The sequence below is a fragment of the Amblyomma mixtum genome, chromosome 3 (genome assembly GCF_055824585.1).
Source record: "Amblyomma mixtum isolate Tamu chromosome 3, ASM5582458v1, whole genome shotgun sequence".
Classification (NCBI taxonomy): Eukaryota; Metazoa; Arthropoda; class Arachnida; order Ixodida; family Ixodidae; genus Amblyomma; species Amblyomma mixtum.
This window is the reverse complement of record NC_143014.1, coordinates 4,446,236-4,462,494: the sequence shown is the minus strand read 5'-3', so window position 1 is coordinate 4,462,494 and position 16,259 is coordinate 4,446,236. Positions and strand designations below refer to the sequence as shown.

The 16,259-nt window shown below is 46.3% G+C and overlaps 1 protein-coding gene across 4 annotated transcripts in view; it reads left to right on the top strand.

Annotated features, from left to right (window-relative positions):
* Positions 1 to 12,217, top strand: part of LOC149349130 (solute carrier family 15 member 1-like) — a 516,652-nt gene extending 504,435 nt beyond the window's left edge. For all 4 annotated transcript variants that reach the window (XM_089578081.1, XM_089578082.1, XM_089578083.1 and 1 more), the window contains one exon: positions 8,059 to 12,217. In XM_089578081.1, the coding sequence (XP_089434207.1) occupies positions 8,059 to 8,379 (321 nt within the window). In that variant the 3' untranslated portion in view covers positions 8,380 to 12,217. The remainder of the gene's footprint in view (positions 1 to 8,058) is intronic.
* Positions 12,218 to 16,259: the final 4,042 nt, after the last annotated feature.

Below are 16,259 nucleotides of genomic sequence, written 5' to 3'. Positions count from 1 at the left end.
GAGCATTTCTTCCACGACATCAGCAGTAACTTACCGTCCACGATCACTTATTATAACACGGGGTGCGCCGTGGCGAAGAATAACAGAGTGGAGAAGAAACGACGAAACATCATCAGCCTTGGCGGTAGCGAGAGCAGCGGTTTCGGCGTATTGGGTGAGATAGTCGACGCATACAATCACCCAACGGCGTCCCTCGAAAGACTTTGGGAAAGGACGAAGCAGGTCAATTCCAATCTTTTCAAAAGGGGTAGTGGGTGGTTTGACGGGCTGAAAAGGACCGGCCGTCGTGGTGGTTCGTGCCTTAAGGCGTTGGCATGGTTCACATGTCGCAACGTACTGCTTGGTTGTCTTAAAAATTTTTGGTCAATAAAAACGCTGGCGAATTCGATTAAGGGTACGAGAGAAGCCTAGATGGCCAGATGTGATGTCATCGTGCATAGCGTGCAAGACTTCCGACCGGAGACTTTTCGGGACGACCAAAAGCAGGGCAGCACCATCGACAGAGTAGTTCTTCTTGAACAAAATACCATCTTGGATAATGAATGGGGTTGAATCTACTCCTCCTGCTGCCGCTTCTATAAGGGGCTGCAGTGAAAGGTCGCTGCGTTGCTCGCGGCTAAAGGTCGCCATACTGGGGAACGTCGGCTCGCACGAGGATAAACATTCTTCGAAACCGTCTTCATCATTGGCTGAAGTTGGCAACGGGTGGCGTGACAAGCAGTCTGCATCACTATGACGGCGCCCACTTTTGCAGCAAACAGCAAAGTTATATTCTTGTAGGCGCAATGCCCAGTGCGCCAGACGACCAGATGGTTGGTTGGTTTATGGGGTTTAACGTCCCAAAGCGACTAAGGCTATGAGAGACGCCGTAGTGGAGGGCTCCGGAAATTTCGACCACCTGGGGTTCTTTAACGTGCACTGACATCGCACAGTACACGGGCCTCTAGAATTTCTCCTTCAAAGAAATTCTAGCCACCGCGGCCGGGATCGAACCCGCGTCTTTTGGGTCAGCAGCCGAGCACCATAACCGCTGAGCCACCGCGGCGGCACGACCAGATGTATCGCGAATTCCGATGAGCCAGCAGAGAGAATGATGGTCCATAACAATAGTGAAGTGGCGTCCATACAGATACGGTCGAAACTTGTGCATAGCGAACACAACGGCGAGGCACTCCAATTTGGTGACAGTGTAGTTGCCCTCACAATTTGTTAGCGTGCGGCTGGCATAGGCAATAACGTACTCAGCCCCACCGTGGAGCTGGACAACCACCGCACTAAGGCCGACGCCACTGGCATCAGTGTGGATCTCCGTCCGAGCAGAAGGGTCGAAGTGCCGCAAGAGGGGTGCTGACGTGAGAGAAGATTTCAGCTCATGAAAGGAGGAGCCGCACTCAGGGGTCCACACAAACTGTGAATCCTTATGCAGGGGGTGGGCAATCTGCGCAAAGCCAGCAGTGAAGCGGCGAAAATATGAAGAGAGTCCGAGGAAGCTCCGAAGGCTTTTCAGGGTGCGTGGAGGTTCGAAATCTCGTACTGCAGCGATCTTCTGCGGATCCGGCCTGATACCATCCTGGTTGACGAGGAAGCCAAGAACTAGAGTTTGCCGATCCCCAAAATGGCACTTCTTTGAGCTCGAAATGAGTCCCGCCGATCCGATGCATTGGAGAACAACATGGAGTCTTTCATTGTGCTCATGGAAAGTCTTGCCGAAAATGATGACATCATCCAGGTAACACATGCAGATTTCCCATTTTAAGCCACGAAGGATCGTGTCCATGAATCGCTCGAACGTTGCGGGGGCGTTGCATAATCCAAATGGCACTACATTAAATTTGTACAAACCATCTGTGGTTACGAAGGCTGTTTTCTCACGGTCGGATGGATGCAGGGGAATTTGCCAATAACCAGATCACAAATCGACAGAGGAGAATTATGACACCGAATACAGACAATCGACTGCGTCGTCCATGCGAGGTATCGGGTATTCGTCTTTCATTGTTAGCACATTTAGACGACGGTAATCAACGCAGAATCGCCAAGAATTGTCATTTTTTTTGCACTAGGATCAGAGGGGTGGCCCACGGACTGGAAGATTCGAGGATGACTCCTTTCTGCAGCATTTCGTCGACCTGTTCTTGAATGATCTTGCGCTCTGCTGGGGAGCCTCTGTAAGGTTTCTAGCGAATAGGGGGTGTGGTTCCTGTGTTAATTTTATGCTGTATTCGAGAGGCTGGGAAATGACTACCCGATCCCTTAGAGGCAAAGTCGAACACTTGAGCATGACGCGCCAAGATTTATTGCAGCGTATGGCGTTCACTAGACGGAAGTGATTTGTTGACCATGCTCTCAAGCTCAGCAGAAAATTCAGACTTCCCGGGCGCTGCTCCGCTGACATCAGAAATAGTTTCAATGGCGTGGGTCACATGGTTCTCAAATCTTGCGAGTGCTAAACCAGAAGGAAGTCGAACAGGCTCCTCTGACACGTTCACAGTCCAGATGAGTGCGCCGCCATCCACTGCCTCGACGACGGAGCGTGGCACCAAAATATTTTTTTTCGCCCCGTTCGAGACATTTGGCTCGACGACTAATGAGTTCGCTCCCACGAAACGTTGGGATGATTTCACAGGCACAAATTTTGCCGTCATCGCCGGCAGCAGCACATCTTCCTGCAGGGAGAGAACTCCTTTATGAGGCTGGGACATGTTATCCACTAATGTGGGGATAATGTTTGGCTTCAAAGAAATATCACCGGACTGAAGTCTGAAGTCTAGTGTTGCACCACACTCGCGCAAAAAGTCAACACCCAAGATCACGCAATGCGTGGCGCGTCTGAACACATGTTCGGTAGCACTCGTCACCAAGCACAACTGAAGCGTAGCACTTAGTAAAACACGTTGCGGGGCTAGAAAAAAAAAGAAGCGTAGCACAGGCCAACCGGAACTAAAGTTTCACCCCAAACTCCACAAAACCTACCGATTCTGTCCCACACAAACATCACTTCTTTTTTCATACGACCCACACTTTTGCGCGATCACTGAAACTTGGCTGCACGAATCTATACGGGATGATGAAATTGTACCTCCCGGGTACAAACTTTTCCGGCGTGATAGGGGTTCTCGAGGTGGCGGCGTAGCAGTTATTGTTAAAGCGTCTATTGATGTTATTTCCAGTGAAGAAATCCCTGAATGCGAATCCTTATTATTAAAAGCCAGATATGCTGAATTCACATTCTTTATTTGCGCAGTGTACCGCCCCCAAATGCAGATGATACGTTCATGTCTAATCTATATGACAATCTTCTAAGGCTACGAGGTAAAAACGTTATAGTAACTGGTGACTTTAACTTTCCTTCGTTTGACTGGAACCATATCAATTATGGAACTTCCTTGCAGAGTGATACGCTTTTAGATATTATGTTTTCATTAAACTTGCAGCAAACGGTGCATGAATCCACTCGTGGCACCTCTATTCTGGATCTTTTGTTTATTACTGAAATATTTCAAGGCGCGTCCGTGAAAGTTGAAAACGGATTATCGGACCATAAGTTAATTTACTTCTCCTTCATGTTACCATCTAAACAAGCTAAACCACCTAAATCAGTCGTTCTTAGAAAAGATTTCCTTCGGGCAGATGACACCTCGATTTTAGACCACCTGGACTTGGTTCTTAATCCAGTTGAAGATGATGTCGAAGCCTTGTGGGCTAAATTTTGTGGTGCAGTTAGGTTTTGTATCGATAGGTATGTCCCATCGAAACAAGTTCGCAAGCGTAGCCGTAACCCTTGGATAACCAGGGAAATTATTCACATTAAGCGTAAAATTAGGAGGCTAAGGAAGCAAAACAAGGAGTCAACGCCCCTTTTTGCCAACCTAAAACATAGCATGTTACGTCAAATAAACGATTCAAGAAGAAGTTACTTCTCCGATGGTCTAAACAAGTTCATTAGCAACGATGTCCAAAAGTTTTGGCGCTATTTGAAAAAGAGCAATCTTGACATCGAGAAAATAAATATTGGGGAAACTTCAACTGCTGACGCTTGGGAGATAGCGGAACACTTTAACAAGTATTTCCAGAGCATTTTTTCAAAGCCTGAACAATATGAACTTCAGTATTCAATCTGTACAGAATCGCAAAGTATAACAGTAAATCGTGAAGGAGTCGTAGCCATGCTTCTAGAACTTGACGATAGCAAATCAGCAGGACCGGATGAAATACCAAATGCTTTTCTAAAGCGTTACGCAGAACAGATATCGGCATTTCTGACTAACCTTTTTCAGTTATCTCTAGATTCAGGTGAAATACCAGCACTATGGCGCACGGCACGTGTTGTCCCAGTTTACAAAAAGGTGAACCGTTATCTGTCGCGAATTATCGACCAATCTCGATAACATGTACGTGCTGTAAAATGCTGGAACACATTGTAGCATCATATATTCGGCAACACTTAGAAGGGAAGAAGGTATTATCTGAATTCCAACATGGTTTTCGAAAAGGGCTCTCAACTGTCACACAACTGCTATCGACTGTGCATGAACTGGGATGTGTGTTAGACGGGAACGGTCAACTCGATGTATTGTTCCTAGACTTCTCTAGAGCTTTTGACCTGGTTTCACATGCAAAACTGTTGTTTAAACTGGAATGTATCGGTATTCCTCAAAATATTGTCCACTGGATCAAGGCCTACCTTAGTGATAGGAAACAATACGTCACCATTAGGAACTGTTCTTCTCGGATGTTAGATGTTACTTCTGGTGTGCCTCAGGGAAGTGTCTTGGGCCCACTCCTTTTTTTAGTTTTTATCAATGACCTGTTAGATGTTATTCCTGCGCAGGTTTCTGCCCGATTATTTGCCGACGACTGTGTTGTGTTTAAAGAAATTACGTGCACAAAGGATCAAGAAATTTTACAGGATACTCTAGAAGCTATTTCCCACTGGTGTACAAATTGGGGTATGCAGTGATAAAACGGTACTTTTAAGAGTAACAAGGAAAATACACCCGTGTTCCTTTACATATAAGCTTAACAACAATAATATCTTAGAGGTGGACTCATATAAATACTTAGGGGTTACGTTTACAAATAAACTAACTTGGTCAAAACACATATCAGAAACTTCTGCTGCTGCACTTCGCAAACTGTGGTTTCTTAAGCGAAAACTTAGGAATGCTCCTGCCAGTACTAAGTGTCTTGCCTATAACAACTGCGTAAGAGCTACACTTGAGTACGCGGCGGTTGTATGGGACCCCCATAATAAAAAAGATATCATACAACTCGAGCGTGTGCAAAGAAAAGCTGTGCGATTTATATTTGGAAAATATAGAAGACACGATTCCCCATCTACGCTTATGAAGCAACACAACATTCACACCCTAGAATCCCGAAGGAAGGTTAGTCGCCTCATCTTGCTTCATCACTGCCTGCAAGGAAAAATAAAAATGAAGTTGCCTAATTGCGTCAAAGCTCATTTTACAAGAAGAACCAGGCATACGCAGGAACACTCACTGGCACCAATTTTCGCCCGCACAAACACATTTAAAAATAGTTACTTCCCTAGAACTGTATCCGAATGGAATGCATTACCTTCTCATATTTTTCTGTCCAGCAATTTTGTAGCAGAGTTGGAACGTCATCTCTTTATTTCATGAGTTTTGTTTGTTTTGTGTTGCGATGCGATGCCTGTCTATATGTTCAATTCTGATTGATTGTCTGACTTATTATTTTTTTCTCTATGCATATGCTTGTCATTTTTTGTATTGAAAAGTGTTTGAATGTGCCCCTCCTGCTAGGACCATGCATGGTCCGCAGTATTTCAAATAAATAAATAAAATAAATAAACTTTCCGTCGAAGGCAGTTTTTAAATGAAAGGCTCATAACAGACACAGCGGCACCAGTGTCAACTAAAGCATATCCGTTTGAACATTGTCACTTACACTTTGTTCTTGAGTATGATTATAGGCAGAGGTATTCGCGATGTTGACTGTCCGGCGACCTTACCTCCATCGGTCGCACCGCCTAGTTTCCCAGCGGTGGAGAAACGAAGCGGCGACGTGGGGATGGTGAACGGCCTTGTCGCTGCGGCGGCGGAGTGACTGCGTGCACCGCGTTGGGGAGAAGGAGGCCGATACAAGGTAGCGGGTGGCTGCTCCCACTGGGAGTCATTCCTGAAGTGTGGTGCGCGTTGCACAGGGGGTCGAGAAAATTGGCGACGTGGGCAAAAGCGGGAATTGTGTCCGCTGAACCCGCAGCCGGAACATATCAGTGGCTGGCGGCTTTGGTAGCTCACAGCAGGATCCCTTAAAGGCCGAGGAGAAGCGACGGACGAGCGACGAGACGCACCACGAGGTACTTCATCAGGACGGGATGGAAGCTACTGGAAGTACGGGTGCGGCGTCGATTGTTGGCTCCGCTCAGTACCGGAGTTGTAAAACGGGTCGTTGTTATTTGGTGCAGTCCATGGCGTACGCTGCTCCAGTAGTGGCATGGGCATCGAAACCTGTTGGTAAAGTTCATCAAAATTTGTACGTCGCCGCTGAGCAGCCAACTCCTCACGTACAATCCTCCTGACTATAGAAGCGATGTCTTCTGGCTGGGGGATGTCGGTGCTGGCGACGGTTGTCACATTGGAAAGGCTGCCGAAATTGGGTGCTATCCGGCGTGCTTTAAGCGCCTCAAATGCAAGACATTGCTTTATGACACCCGCAACCGTAGCAAGGGTGTTTCGGGAAATCAGGAAGTTGTACACGTCCTCAGCAATCCCTTTGAGAAGGTGTCCTACCTCGTCTTCTTCTCGTATTTGCCGGTTGACCATGCGACAAAGTTTCAATACTTCCTCGAAGTATTTCGTGCATGTTTCACCGGGTAGTTGAGCTCTTTGGGAAAGTTGATGCTCAGCGCGTTCCTTACTCGCAAGAGTATCTCCGAAGGTCTTCGTGATTTCTTCGACAAACCGGCTCCAGGTCGTAAGATTTTCTTCGTGGTTGTCGAACCAAGTCAGAGCCATGCCAGCAAGGAAGAAAACCAACGTTGTACAGGCGGGCGGTAGCGTTCCAACGGTTGTACTTGCTGCACCTTTCGTAATGGCGGAGCCATTCTTCTACGTCCTCTTCGGTCTCGCCGTGGAATGTGCGCGGATCTCGCTGATGGGTCAAGGTCGTCTCCTCTTCAGCTCGCAGTTCCTGGGTCTGCGTCGCTTGCGTGTTAGCGATTGAAATGAACTCCTCAGGCGATAAAGGTGGCAAATCTGCTACACGGCGGCTGCGACGGGGTACTGGTGAATCCAGGACGTGTTTACCCAGCACCTAGCACCAAATCTAGCGGATGAAATGGGTTTTATACAGGCGAAGACTGGACAGAACACAGCTGGCCGGAAACGGCTCAGAGCCCAGATCAGTCTGCGCGCGCCTTTCTTCTTCTTCCCCCTCTTCTTCTCAGTCAGCCGCTACGCGGCGTAACAATATCATGAGTGAATACTGTTAATTGTGTTACCGTACTAAAACCGCGCCTAAACCCATGCTGAATGCTAGATAGCAAATTATTGGATTCAAGAAAAAGCATGATGTGTTTATGAATGACGTGTTCCAACCTCTTGCATGACTGTGATGTCAATGAAATCGTCTATAGTTCGACAAGCACTCTCTATCACCGGATTTAAAAAGAGGGAGCACTTTGGCTAATTTCCATGAAGAAGGAACGGTAGCAGATGATAAGGACTTGTTGAATATGATGGTCAGATATTTCGAAGACCACATGGAGTAACGAACCAGGAACGCATTGTATATTCCATCTGGGCCGGTACATTTCTTAACGTCGAGGTTTAATACAAGATTTACGATGCCATCAGTGTTTACGACAACATCACTGACTGCTAGAGAAGAAATTATATTAGTGAGTGGCGGAATGACGTTGTTATCTGGAACGAACACTGAGTGAAAATATTTGTTGAAAGCATCCTATATTAGTGCCGGCTCACTGATGTCGTCATTATCTAATCTGAGAGTGGACATGGGAGCAGCCTTCCCGGCGCCATGGCTAACGCAACTCTGCTCTACGTTCCGCAGGTTATAATGGCCCTGGCAACGTCCTGCATGCTGGCCTCGCCATGCTTCGTGACTTACCCCGGTTTTTCACGGTCACTGAAAATGGAAAAACCATCACCTGCGTGCGCATCGTTGGAAGGACTAGCTATCACCGGCACTTCTATCGCCTCGCCACACGTGTCGATCGGATCTGGGACGGAAGCCAGCTTGGCGGACTACTTAAACTTGGCGGACTACTTTTCTCTCTCTCAGCTAGTATCACAACCAACCCGTCTCTCAGACACCACTGCTAACATATCAGACTTAGTGTTAACATCCCATTCTGATCTCGTTTCGACTTGACCTGCAAGCCCGGCATAAGTGACCACTTCCTAATCTCGTTTAATTTCTGCATTCCTTAACATAACGCTGACAAGAAAGTCAACCGTATCCGTGATTATAGCAGAGCTGACTTTCAGGCTGTCAACGAAGAACTATCTTCATTTCTCGATGCATTTTTAACAGATTTTGATAGCTGGGAGGCGCACGTGAACTGGAACATTTTCGTTGCTAAGGTTAACGAACTAACGGAAAGATACGAGGTCTGTTAGAAAAGTATCCGACCTTTCACCGAAGAAAAAAAACTGGCATAACTGAGGCGTTGGAAACCTAATCACCTTCAAAGTAGTCTCCTTGGGACTCCACACACTTCTCCCAGCGGTGCTGCCATTGTTGGAAGTATTCCGAAAAGGCCCTTTTCGGAATGGAGTTCAGCTCAGCAGTCGTTGCAGCCATAATTTCCTTTCTTGTCTGAAATCGCGCTCTTTCAATGGCTTCTTGATTTTGGGAAACAGCCAGAAGGCGCAGGGGGCCATATCAGAAGAGTAAGGAGTCTGTTGAAGTACAGGAGTCTGGTTTTTCGACAAAAAAGTCTGAATCAAGTGCGAGGAATGTGCAGGGGCATTGTCGTGATGAATGCGCCAATTTCCTGTTGACCTCAGCTCCGGTCTCTTGTGCCGCACAGCATCACGCAGTCGACGGAGGACATTCCTGTAGTACTCTTTGGTCATTGTTTGACCCTGTGAGGTACGTACTCGAGGTGTGCCACACAGCGGGAGTTAAAGAAAGCAGTCAGCATCACTTTGACGTTGCTGCGCATTTGGCAGGCCTTCTTTGGTCTTGGTGACGTGGAATGCTTCCACTTTGACAACTGGGATTTGGTTTCCGGGTCGTACCCGCACACCCTAGACTCGTAATCAGTGATTATGGTGTTGATGAAGTCGGGGTCACTGTTTGTGGAATGCAGCATGTCCTGTGAGACTTCAACACGAAGCTGCTTTTGCTCCACCGTGAGCAGCTTCGGCACGAATTTTGCCGCAACTATCTCCATGGCAAAATCTTCGGTTATAATGGAATATGCAGAAAAATTGCTGATGTCCACCTCCTCCGCAATTTCTCGGATAGTCACACGACGGTCCCGCATCACCACAACGGTCACTTAGGCAATGACCTGGTCATTTCGGAATGTTGATGGCGGACCGGAGTTTGGCTCGCTCTCCACCGATGTGTGGCCGTCTTTAAACCAGTTGTACCACTGCTTAATCTCTGTGTTCCTCATAGCATCGTCACCGAAAGCCGACTGAATATTCCGAGTGGTTTCCATTTGGTTGTCGCCCAGTTTCTGGCAAAATTTGATGCAGTAGCACTGCTCCTGTCGCTCCGCGATTTTCTTTGCAATAAAAAACCGACGAGAGCACTGCGCACTGCCTCACTAAAACGCTGCTTCTCAACGACTGACGCTATCGGAAGCGTGAAAAAATTCGTGCATGCGCACGAAGGTTCAAGGTCGGCTTATGCAAGCGCGCTTGTTTCATATCCACCAGGTGTTCGCAAAAAAAGAATAAAGTCGGATGCTTTTCTAACAGACCTTGTATATCCCCCTACGCACCATTACAACTCATAAAAATGCACTGTGGTACAACGCTCACATAAGAAGGCTTTGTAACAGAAAAAAACGCTTTTACCGAAACGCAAAAAAAATGTAACTCCCTTTCTAAATGGGAAGTTTATTAAGCGGCAAATAGCGTGTATGTATCGGCAATGAAAAACGCAAAAGCTCATTTCCTACAGCACACACTGGCCAACATGCTCACAAATGATCCCAAAAAATTTTGGCGTGCCATTAATCCCAATAGAAATCATTCAATTAAATTGTTAGATGAAAACGGTTCAACTATCGCTGATGCTGAATGTTCTAAAATTCTAAATGTAAAATTTTGTCGCAATTTTGTTCTTTCTTCCAACGTCACGTTTCCTACAGTGGAGGACTGCCAATTCTCAATGATGGATGCAATATCCATCGTGCCCCTAGGAATAGAAAAATTAATTGAAAATCTTAAAACCTATACAAGCCCTGGAACAGATTTAATTAACGCGAAGTTCCTGATGAGTACCAAACTTTATTCCTCAATCAAAATTTTCCAGCAGTCACTTGAGACGTCACTGCTTCCAGCGGACTGGACGATCGGGAAGGTGGTTCCGTTGCACAAGTCAGGTAGTAGTTATTCCCCTCTTAATTACCGCCCAATATCACTAACCAGCATTTCATGCAAAATTTTTGAGCAAATTCTATACACTAACATAGCTACCTTTCTTGAATCTAACTCCTTCTTCACTGACGCTCAACACGGCTTTCGCAAATCATTCTAGAGCGAGACGCAGTTACTTACCTTCACGCACAAACTTCACGCTATTATGGATCGTCGTTCATGCGCGGACTGTATCTTTCTAGACTTCTCCAAGGCTTTCGAGAAGGTTAGTCAGAAACTACTTCTTTTTAAACTCAGCAAGCTAAATCTTCTCCCAAATGTTTTAACATGGTTAGAATATTTCCTTTGCAATAGAACACAGTTTGTAATGGCTAATAACATTTCTTCTCCATTTACTTCTGTGCATTCTGGGGTCCCACAGGGGTCCGTCCTTAGGCCCCTTTTGTTCCTGATATACATTAATGACCTCCCTATTTCCGTTACCTCCCACATTCATTTATTTGCACATGACTGCGTAATATTTCGTGAAATTAACGACTCTAACGACACTCTTCTTTTGCAAAAAGACATTGATGGAATTCGTGAGTGGTGTAAAACGTGGTCAATGGAACCAAACAGCCGCCGCGGTGGCTCAGTGGCTATGGTGCTCGGCTGCTGGCCCGAAAGACGCGGGTTCGATCCCGGCCGCGGCGGTTGAATTTCTTTGGAGGAGAAATTCGAGGCCCGTGTACTGTGCGATGTCAGTGCACGTTAAAGAACCCCAGGTGGTCGAAATTACCGGAGCCCTCCACTACGGCGTCTCTCATAGCCTCAGTTGCTTTGGGACGTTAAACCCCATAAAACAAACCAACCAACCAAACAAAACCAAATGTAAAGTAGTACGTGCGTCACGCATTTCTACACACCCCACTTCTTATCATCTAGATAACATCGAACTAGAACAAGTGTCTTCATACCGCTATTTAGGCGTTCACATAACAAGTGATCTAACTTGGTCTTTTCACATCAATTCAATGATTAACAACGCCAACCGTGCCCTCGGCTACCTTCGCCGTAACTTTTTCTCTGCCCCCACCTCCTTGAAACTTCTCCTCGATAAATCTCTCGTTCGTAGTAAGTTGGAATATGCTGCGTCCATTTGGGAGCCTTTCACGGAAAACCTGATCTTAAGTGCAAGTTCCCTCGAAATAATTCAGAATAACTCGGCACGTTTCATCCTTCAAAACTATAACCGTACCGCTAGCGACACCTCTATGAAGAATACATTACAGTTACCATCTCTTGCTAGCCGTCGAAAGCACGTTCACCTTTGCTTAATTCATAAAATAATGTATCATAACCCCAGACTGCACCGCGATCTTACACTTCCACCGTCATATGTTTCATCACGAGTTGATCATGCGTATAAAATCGGCATTCCTTTCTTTAAAACAAAATGCGCAGCTGAGTCTTTCCTTCCACGAACAGCAAAGCACTGGAACCACCTTCTCGGAAGTACAGCCTCCATCATCGCCCATCAGCGGTTTTGTTCCGCCTTAGCTACCATTGTATAATTAGAAATGAAACGCCCTGTACTCAACCACTGTATACAACCACTCCCCTCTTCAATGCCCTCGGGCTTTGAGGGTAGAATAAATGAAAGTGTCACGAGGTATCACGAGCGTGAAGCATATCAACGGAAGAACCGGGTGGACGATAAATAACACTGATTAGAATACTATAATTGTTTAGATAAACTTTGCACCACAAAGATTCTGTATCAGGGGCAGAAGGTAAAACTGAGAATCGTAAATCCGATCTGATAAGCAATGCCACACCATCACCAGTACTGCAACTTCTGTCTAAGCGCACGGCAAGAAAACCTGGTGGAGTGAATTCTGAGTCGTAAATTGCACTGTGCAGCCAAGTCTCCGTTATGCCAATAATATGGGGGGAGTGAACAGAAATAAGGGACAGTAAACCTAGAAATTTTTCAACAATGCTGCGAACGTTAATATTTAGGACAACTAGCTTATCAGGACGGCCAGAGCTAAGTCAGGGAGTCGATGATGCGGCAGTCAAGGACACAGGCGCAGAACAAGCAGGGTCATTGTATGCTTTTACCAACGAATTAGAACTCTCATCCCAATTGTAACGTCCCCGCAGGGAGGCGTCTGCAGCATGCAGACGTTGGTTAGTGGCGACACCACGGGGTTAACCCGAGCATCCGCAGGGACATCCTCGCAGGGGGATGATGGTGAACAATGCGTCACCACGGACCCGAGCATCTGCGCTTAGCCGTGCGTGGCATCGCCGTGTCCGGGGAAAAGGGGATCCTGGTGGTTGAGCCGATGCCGAGCGTTTGGACCTTTAAGGCCCCTCGGCGGAGGCAACACACCACTTTGGCCCCAGCTTCCTGTAGACGGCACCTCCGGCCTGACCCGACCGGGGGAAATCGGCAGTCGCCTTTTCCTATCCCCCCCTCTATCTTTCACTTTCCTATCTCTTTATTACCATCTCCTGTCTCCTCCTCTTTTCTTCGTTTTTTCCTCGTTTTCCTGGCGGCGAGGGTTAACCGTGTGTGACCAACTACCCTGAGTTGAGTCATATTAGGTTATAGTTAAGGTGTACAGCTGGCGTGGGCAGGACTTGCTCGCAAGTTCCTGTCCCGTCCCCTTGTTGGGCTCCATGGTGGGTGGCTGGCACCATGACTTAAAAACCTCAATTTTTTATGGCTCCCCCCCTTTCAAAACCTGATCGCTCTCTGAAAAGAGGGCGGACCGATGCAGGCGACTTTTTCCAGAAAAGAAAGATAACTTTCCCGAAATTCCATGTTGTACATAGCAATGCAGAAGAAAAACAAGCAAGACTGATATCCCCGTTCCTGGTAGTAAAGTGCTTGACAGATACCTTGGGCCTTGGGTACAAGGTATCCAAAATGGCCAGTGGTGACTTACTGCTCGAATTGCATGACACCGTCCAGTACTCTAAACTCTCAAACCTCATGTCCATAGGGGAGATTCCTGTCTCGGTTACTTCACATCGATCTCTAAACACTGTCCGAGGCGTCATATCTGAAATCGACTTTGTCCACCTCTCTGAAAAAGAAATGCTTGAGGGCCTTACCGATCAAGATGTCATAAATGTTCAGCGAATAAAGATCAGGAAGGACAACAAAGAAATTGACACGAAACACCTCATCCTCACTTTCAACACCAGCATACTGCCTGAAAGCATAGAAGTCGGATATCTGAAAATAAATGTAAGACCGTATATTCCCAACCCACGCAGATGTTTCAACTGCCAGAGATTTGGCCACGGCTCACAGAGTTGTCGCGGCCGCAAAACTTGCGCAAAATGCTCTTCGAAGGACCACCAATCTGAAGAATGTGTTGCTAACCCACGGTGTGCAAACTGTGAAGGAGACCATGCTGCCTACTCCAGAGCTTGTCCTTCATGTAAAAAAGAAAAAGAAATAATTACTCTCAAGACTACACAAAACATTTCTTTCAAAGAAGCAAGAAGGCAATACGCTCAGACAAACAAATTCTCCTTCACTGAAAAAACAAACTTCGCCGATGTGGTGCGTGGGCGCGGCACACCACACCAGGCTACGGCACCTGCCAGGCCACACGCAGTGAGCCTGTGGCGGGGCCACCCGCGCCCCCGTGTGGAGTAGCTAGCGCTACTCCGCAAACCCCAAAGGAGGCAACGCAGACCCCCGAGTCGGCGGGCCTCAAGACCTCTTCCCACAGGTCGAGGTCAAACTCAAAAATCAACATGCCTCCTGCACGGTCGTCGAGCGCCTCCGCAGAGGCGATGGACACGACCCAGGACAGCCCCGTGCCGTCCACGTCGGACGGTCGGCGGAACTCCCTGGATCGGTCAAAAAAAGACAGGCCCCGAGTCACGGGGCCATCGACAACTTGATCTACCTTTTCACCCTTTAGAAACACAAAACTAAGATGGCTTTCATAATACAATGGAACTGTAGGGGACTTCTAAACAACTACAGTGATATAAAAGACATACTAGGAGCGCACACTCCTGTTGCCTTATGTCTACAACAGACAAATTTAGGTCCCCAAAAAAATAACTTTCTTAAGGATTATACAGTTTTCCGCCGCGATCGAGAGCAGGCGAGCCGGCTTTCGGGTGGCGTTGCCATAATATTTAAAAATGGAATCGCAGCTCGCGAACACAAACTTAAAACTAGATTAGAAGCCGTAGCAGCCATCCTACACACATTTAAAACAATTACAGTGTGCTGCGTATATATTGACCCTCATCTTAAAATAACAACCCATGACTTAGAAGACCTTTTAGACCCATTACCAGAACCGTTTTTATTGATAGGAGATTTTAACACCCATTCCTGCTTTTGGGGTAGGGATAAAACCGATACTAGAGGTCAACTGATTGAAGATTTTATACTCTGCAATAACATTTGTCTCTTAAATGCTGGCAAGCCAACCTGTTGTTCTCCTAGCTCAGGAAAAATGAGTTGTATAGATTTATCTTTTAGTTCGTCTTCCATTCTTACAGATTTTGATTAAGATGTCTTAGATAACCCATATGGGAGCGATCATTTACCAATACTAATTAGCTTAGCACATTCACTCGAAATAATCCCAACTAAACCGAAACGGTGGAACCTGTACTTCGCCAACTGGGCACTGTTCTGTGAAGAAGCCAGCTTAGATAAAATAGTTTCTGACGACCTGAGTATAGATGAACTTAACGAATTGTTCACAAACTCTATTATTACCGCTGCACGCCAAGCTATTCCTCAGTCCTCTGGAATAGTAAACCAGAATCACAAATACTGGTACACAAAAGAATGTAAAGAAGAAAAAAAGAAGCAAAACAAAGCCTGGGGCATTTTTCGGAGATACCCTATACAGGAGAATTTTATAAAATTTAAAAAGGCGAGAGCGAAAGCTCGATATATTCGTCGCAGTGCCGAAAAATCTTCGTGGAAAAATTACGTTTCATCAATAAACAGCTCGACCACGTCTAAAGAACTGTGGGAGAAGGTCAGAAAACTAAATGGCAACTACTCTCCGTTCACAGTCCCCCTTCTGACAGCTCCTGGTGTACAGACGTGTTTAGAAGAACAGGCAGATATTTTAGGCGAATATTTTTCTACCATTTCCAGCTCATCACACTACACAGCAGCTTTTCTAAAACACAAAAACACAGCGGAGAAGCAAAGACTGCCAACAAGTTGTGGTACAAATGAACCCTACAATAATTTAATTACAATGCAAGAGATCAAAACAGTAATTTCTGCCGGTAAACATACTGCACCCGGCCCAGATCAAATACATTACCAAATGCTAGCCCATCTTTCAGAACCTGCCGTAGAAGCACTTTTAAAGTATTTTAATAAAATATGGGTCTCCGGGAAGCTACCTGAGGCATGGAAGAAAGCAGTAATTGTACCGTTCCTTAAACCCGGAAAGCCACCAAGTTCCCCCGGTAGTATAGACCCATAGCGCTCACAAGTTGTCTTGCCAAAACTTTTGAAAGTGTTCTTAATATCCGGTTAATGTTCGTCCTTGAATCCCGTACACTGCTTGATATACATCAATACGGTTTTAGGAAAGCGTGCTCAACAACCGATCATCTAGTCCGCCTTGAAAATACAGTACGAGAGGCGTTTATTCACAGACAACACTGCCTGGCAGTTTTTTTCGACATGGAAAAAGCTTA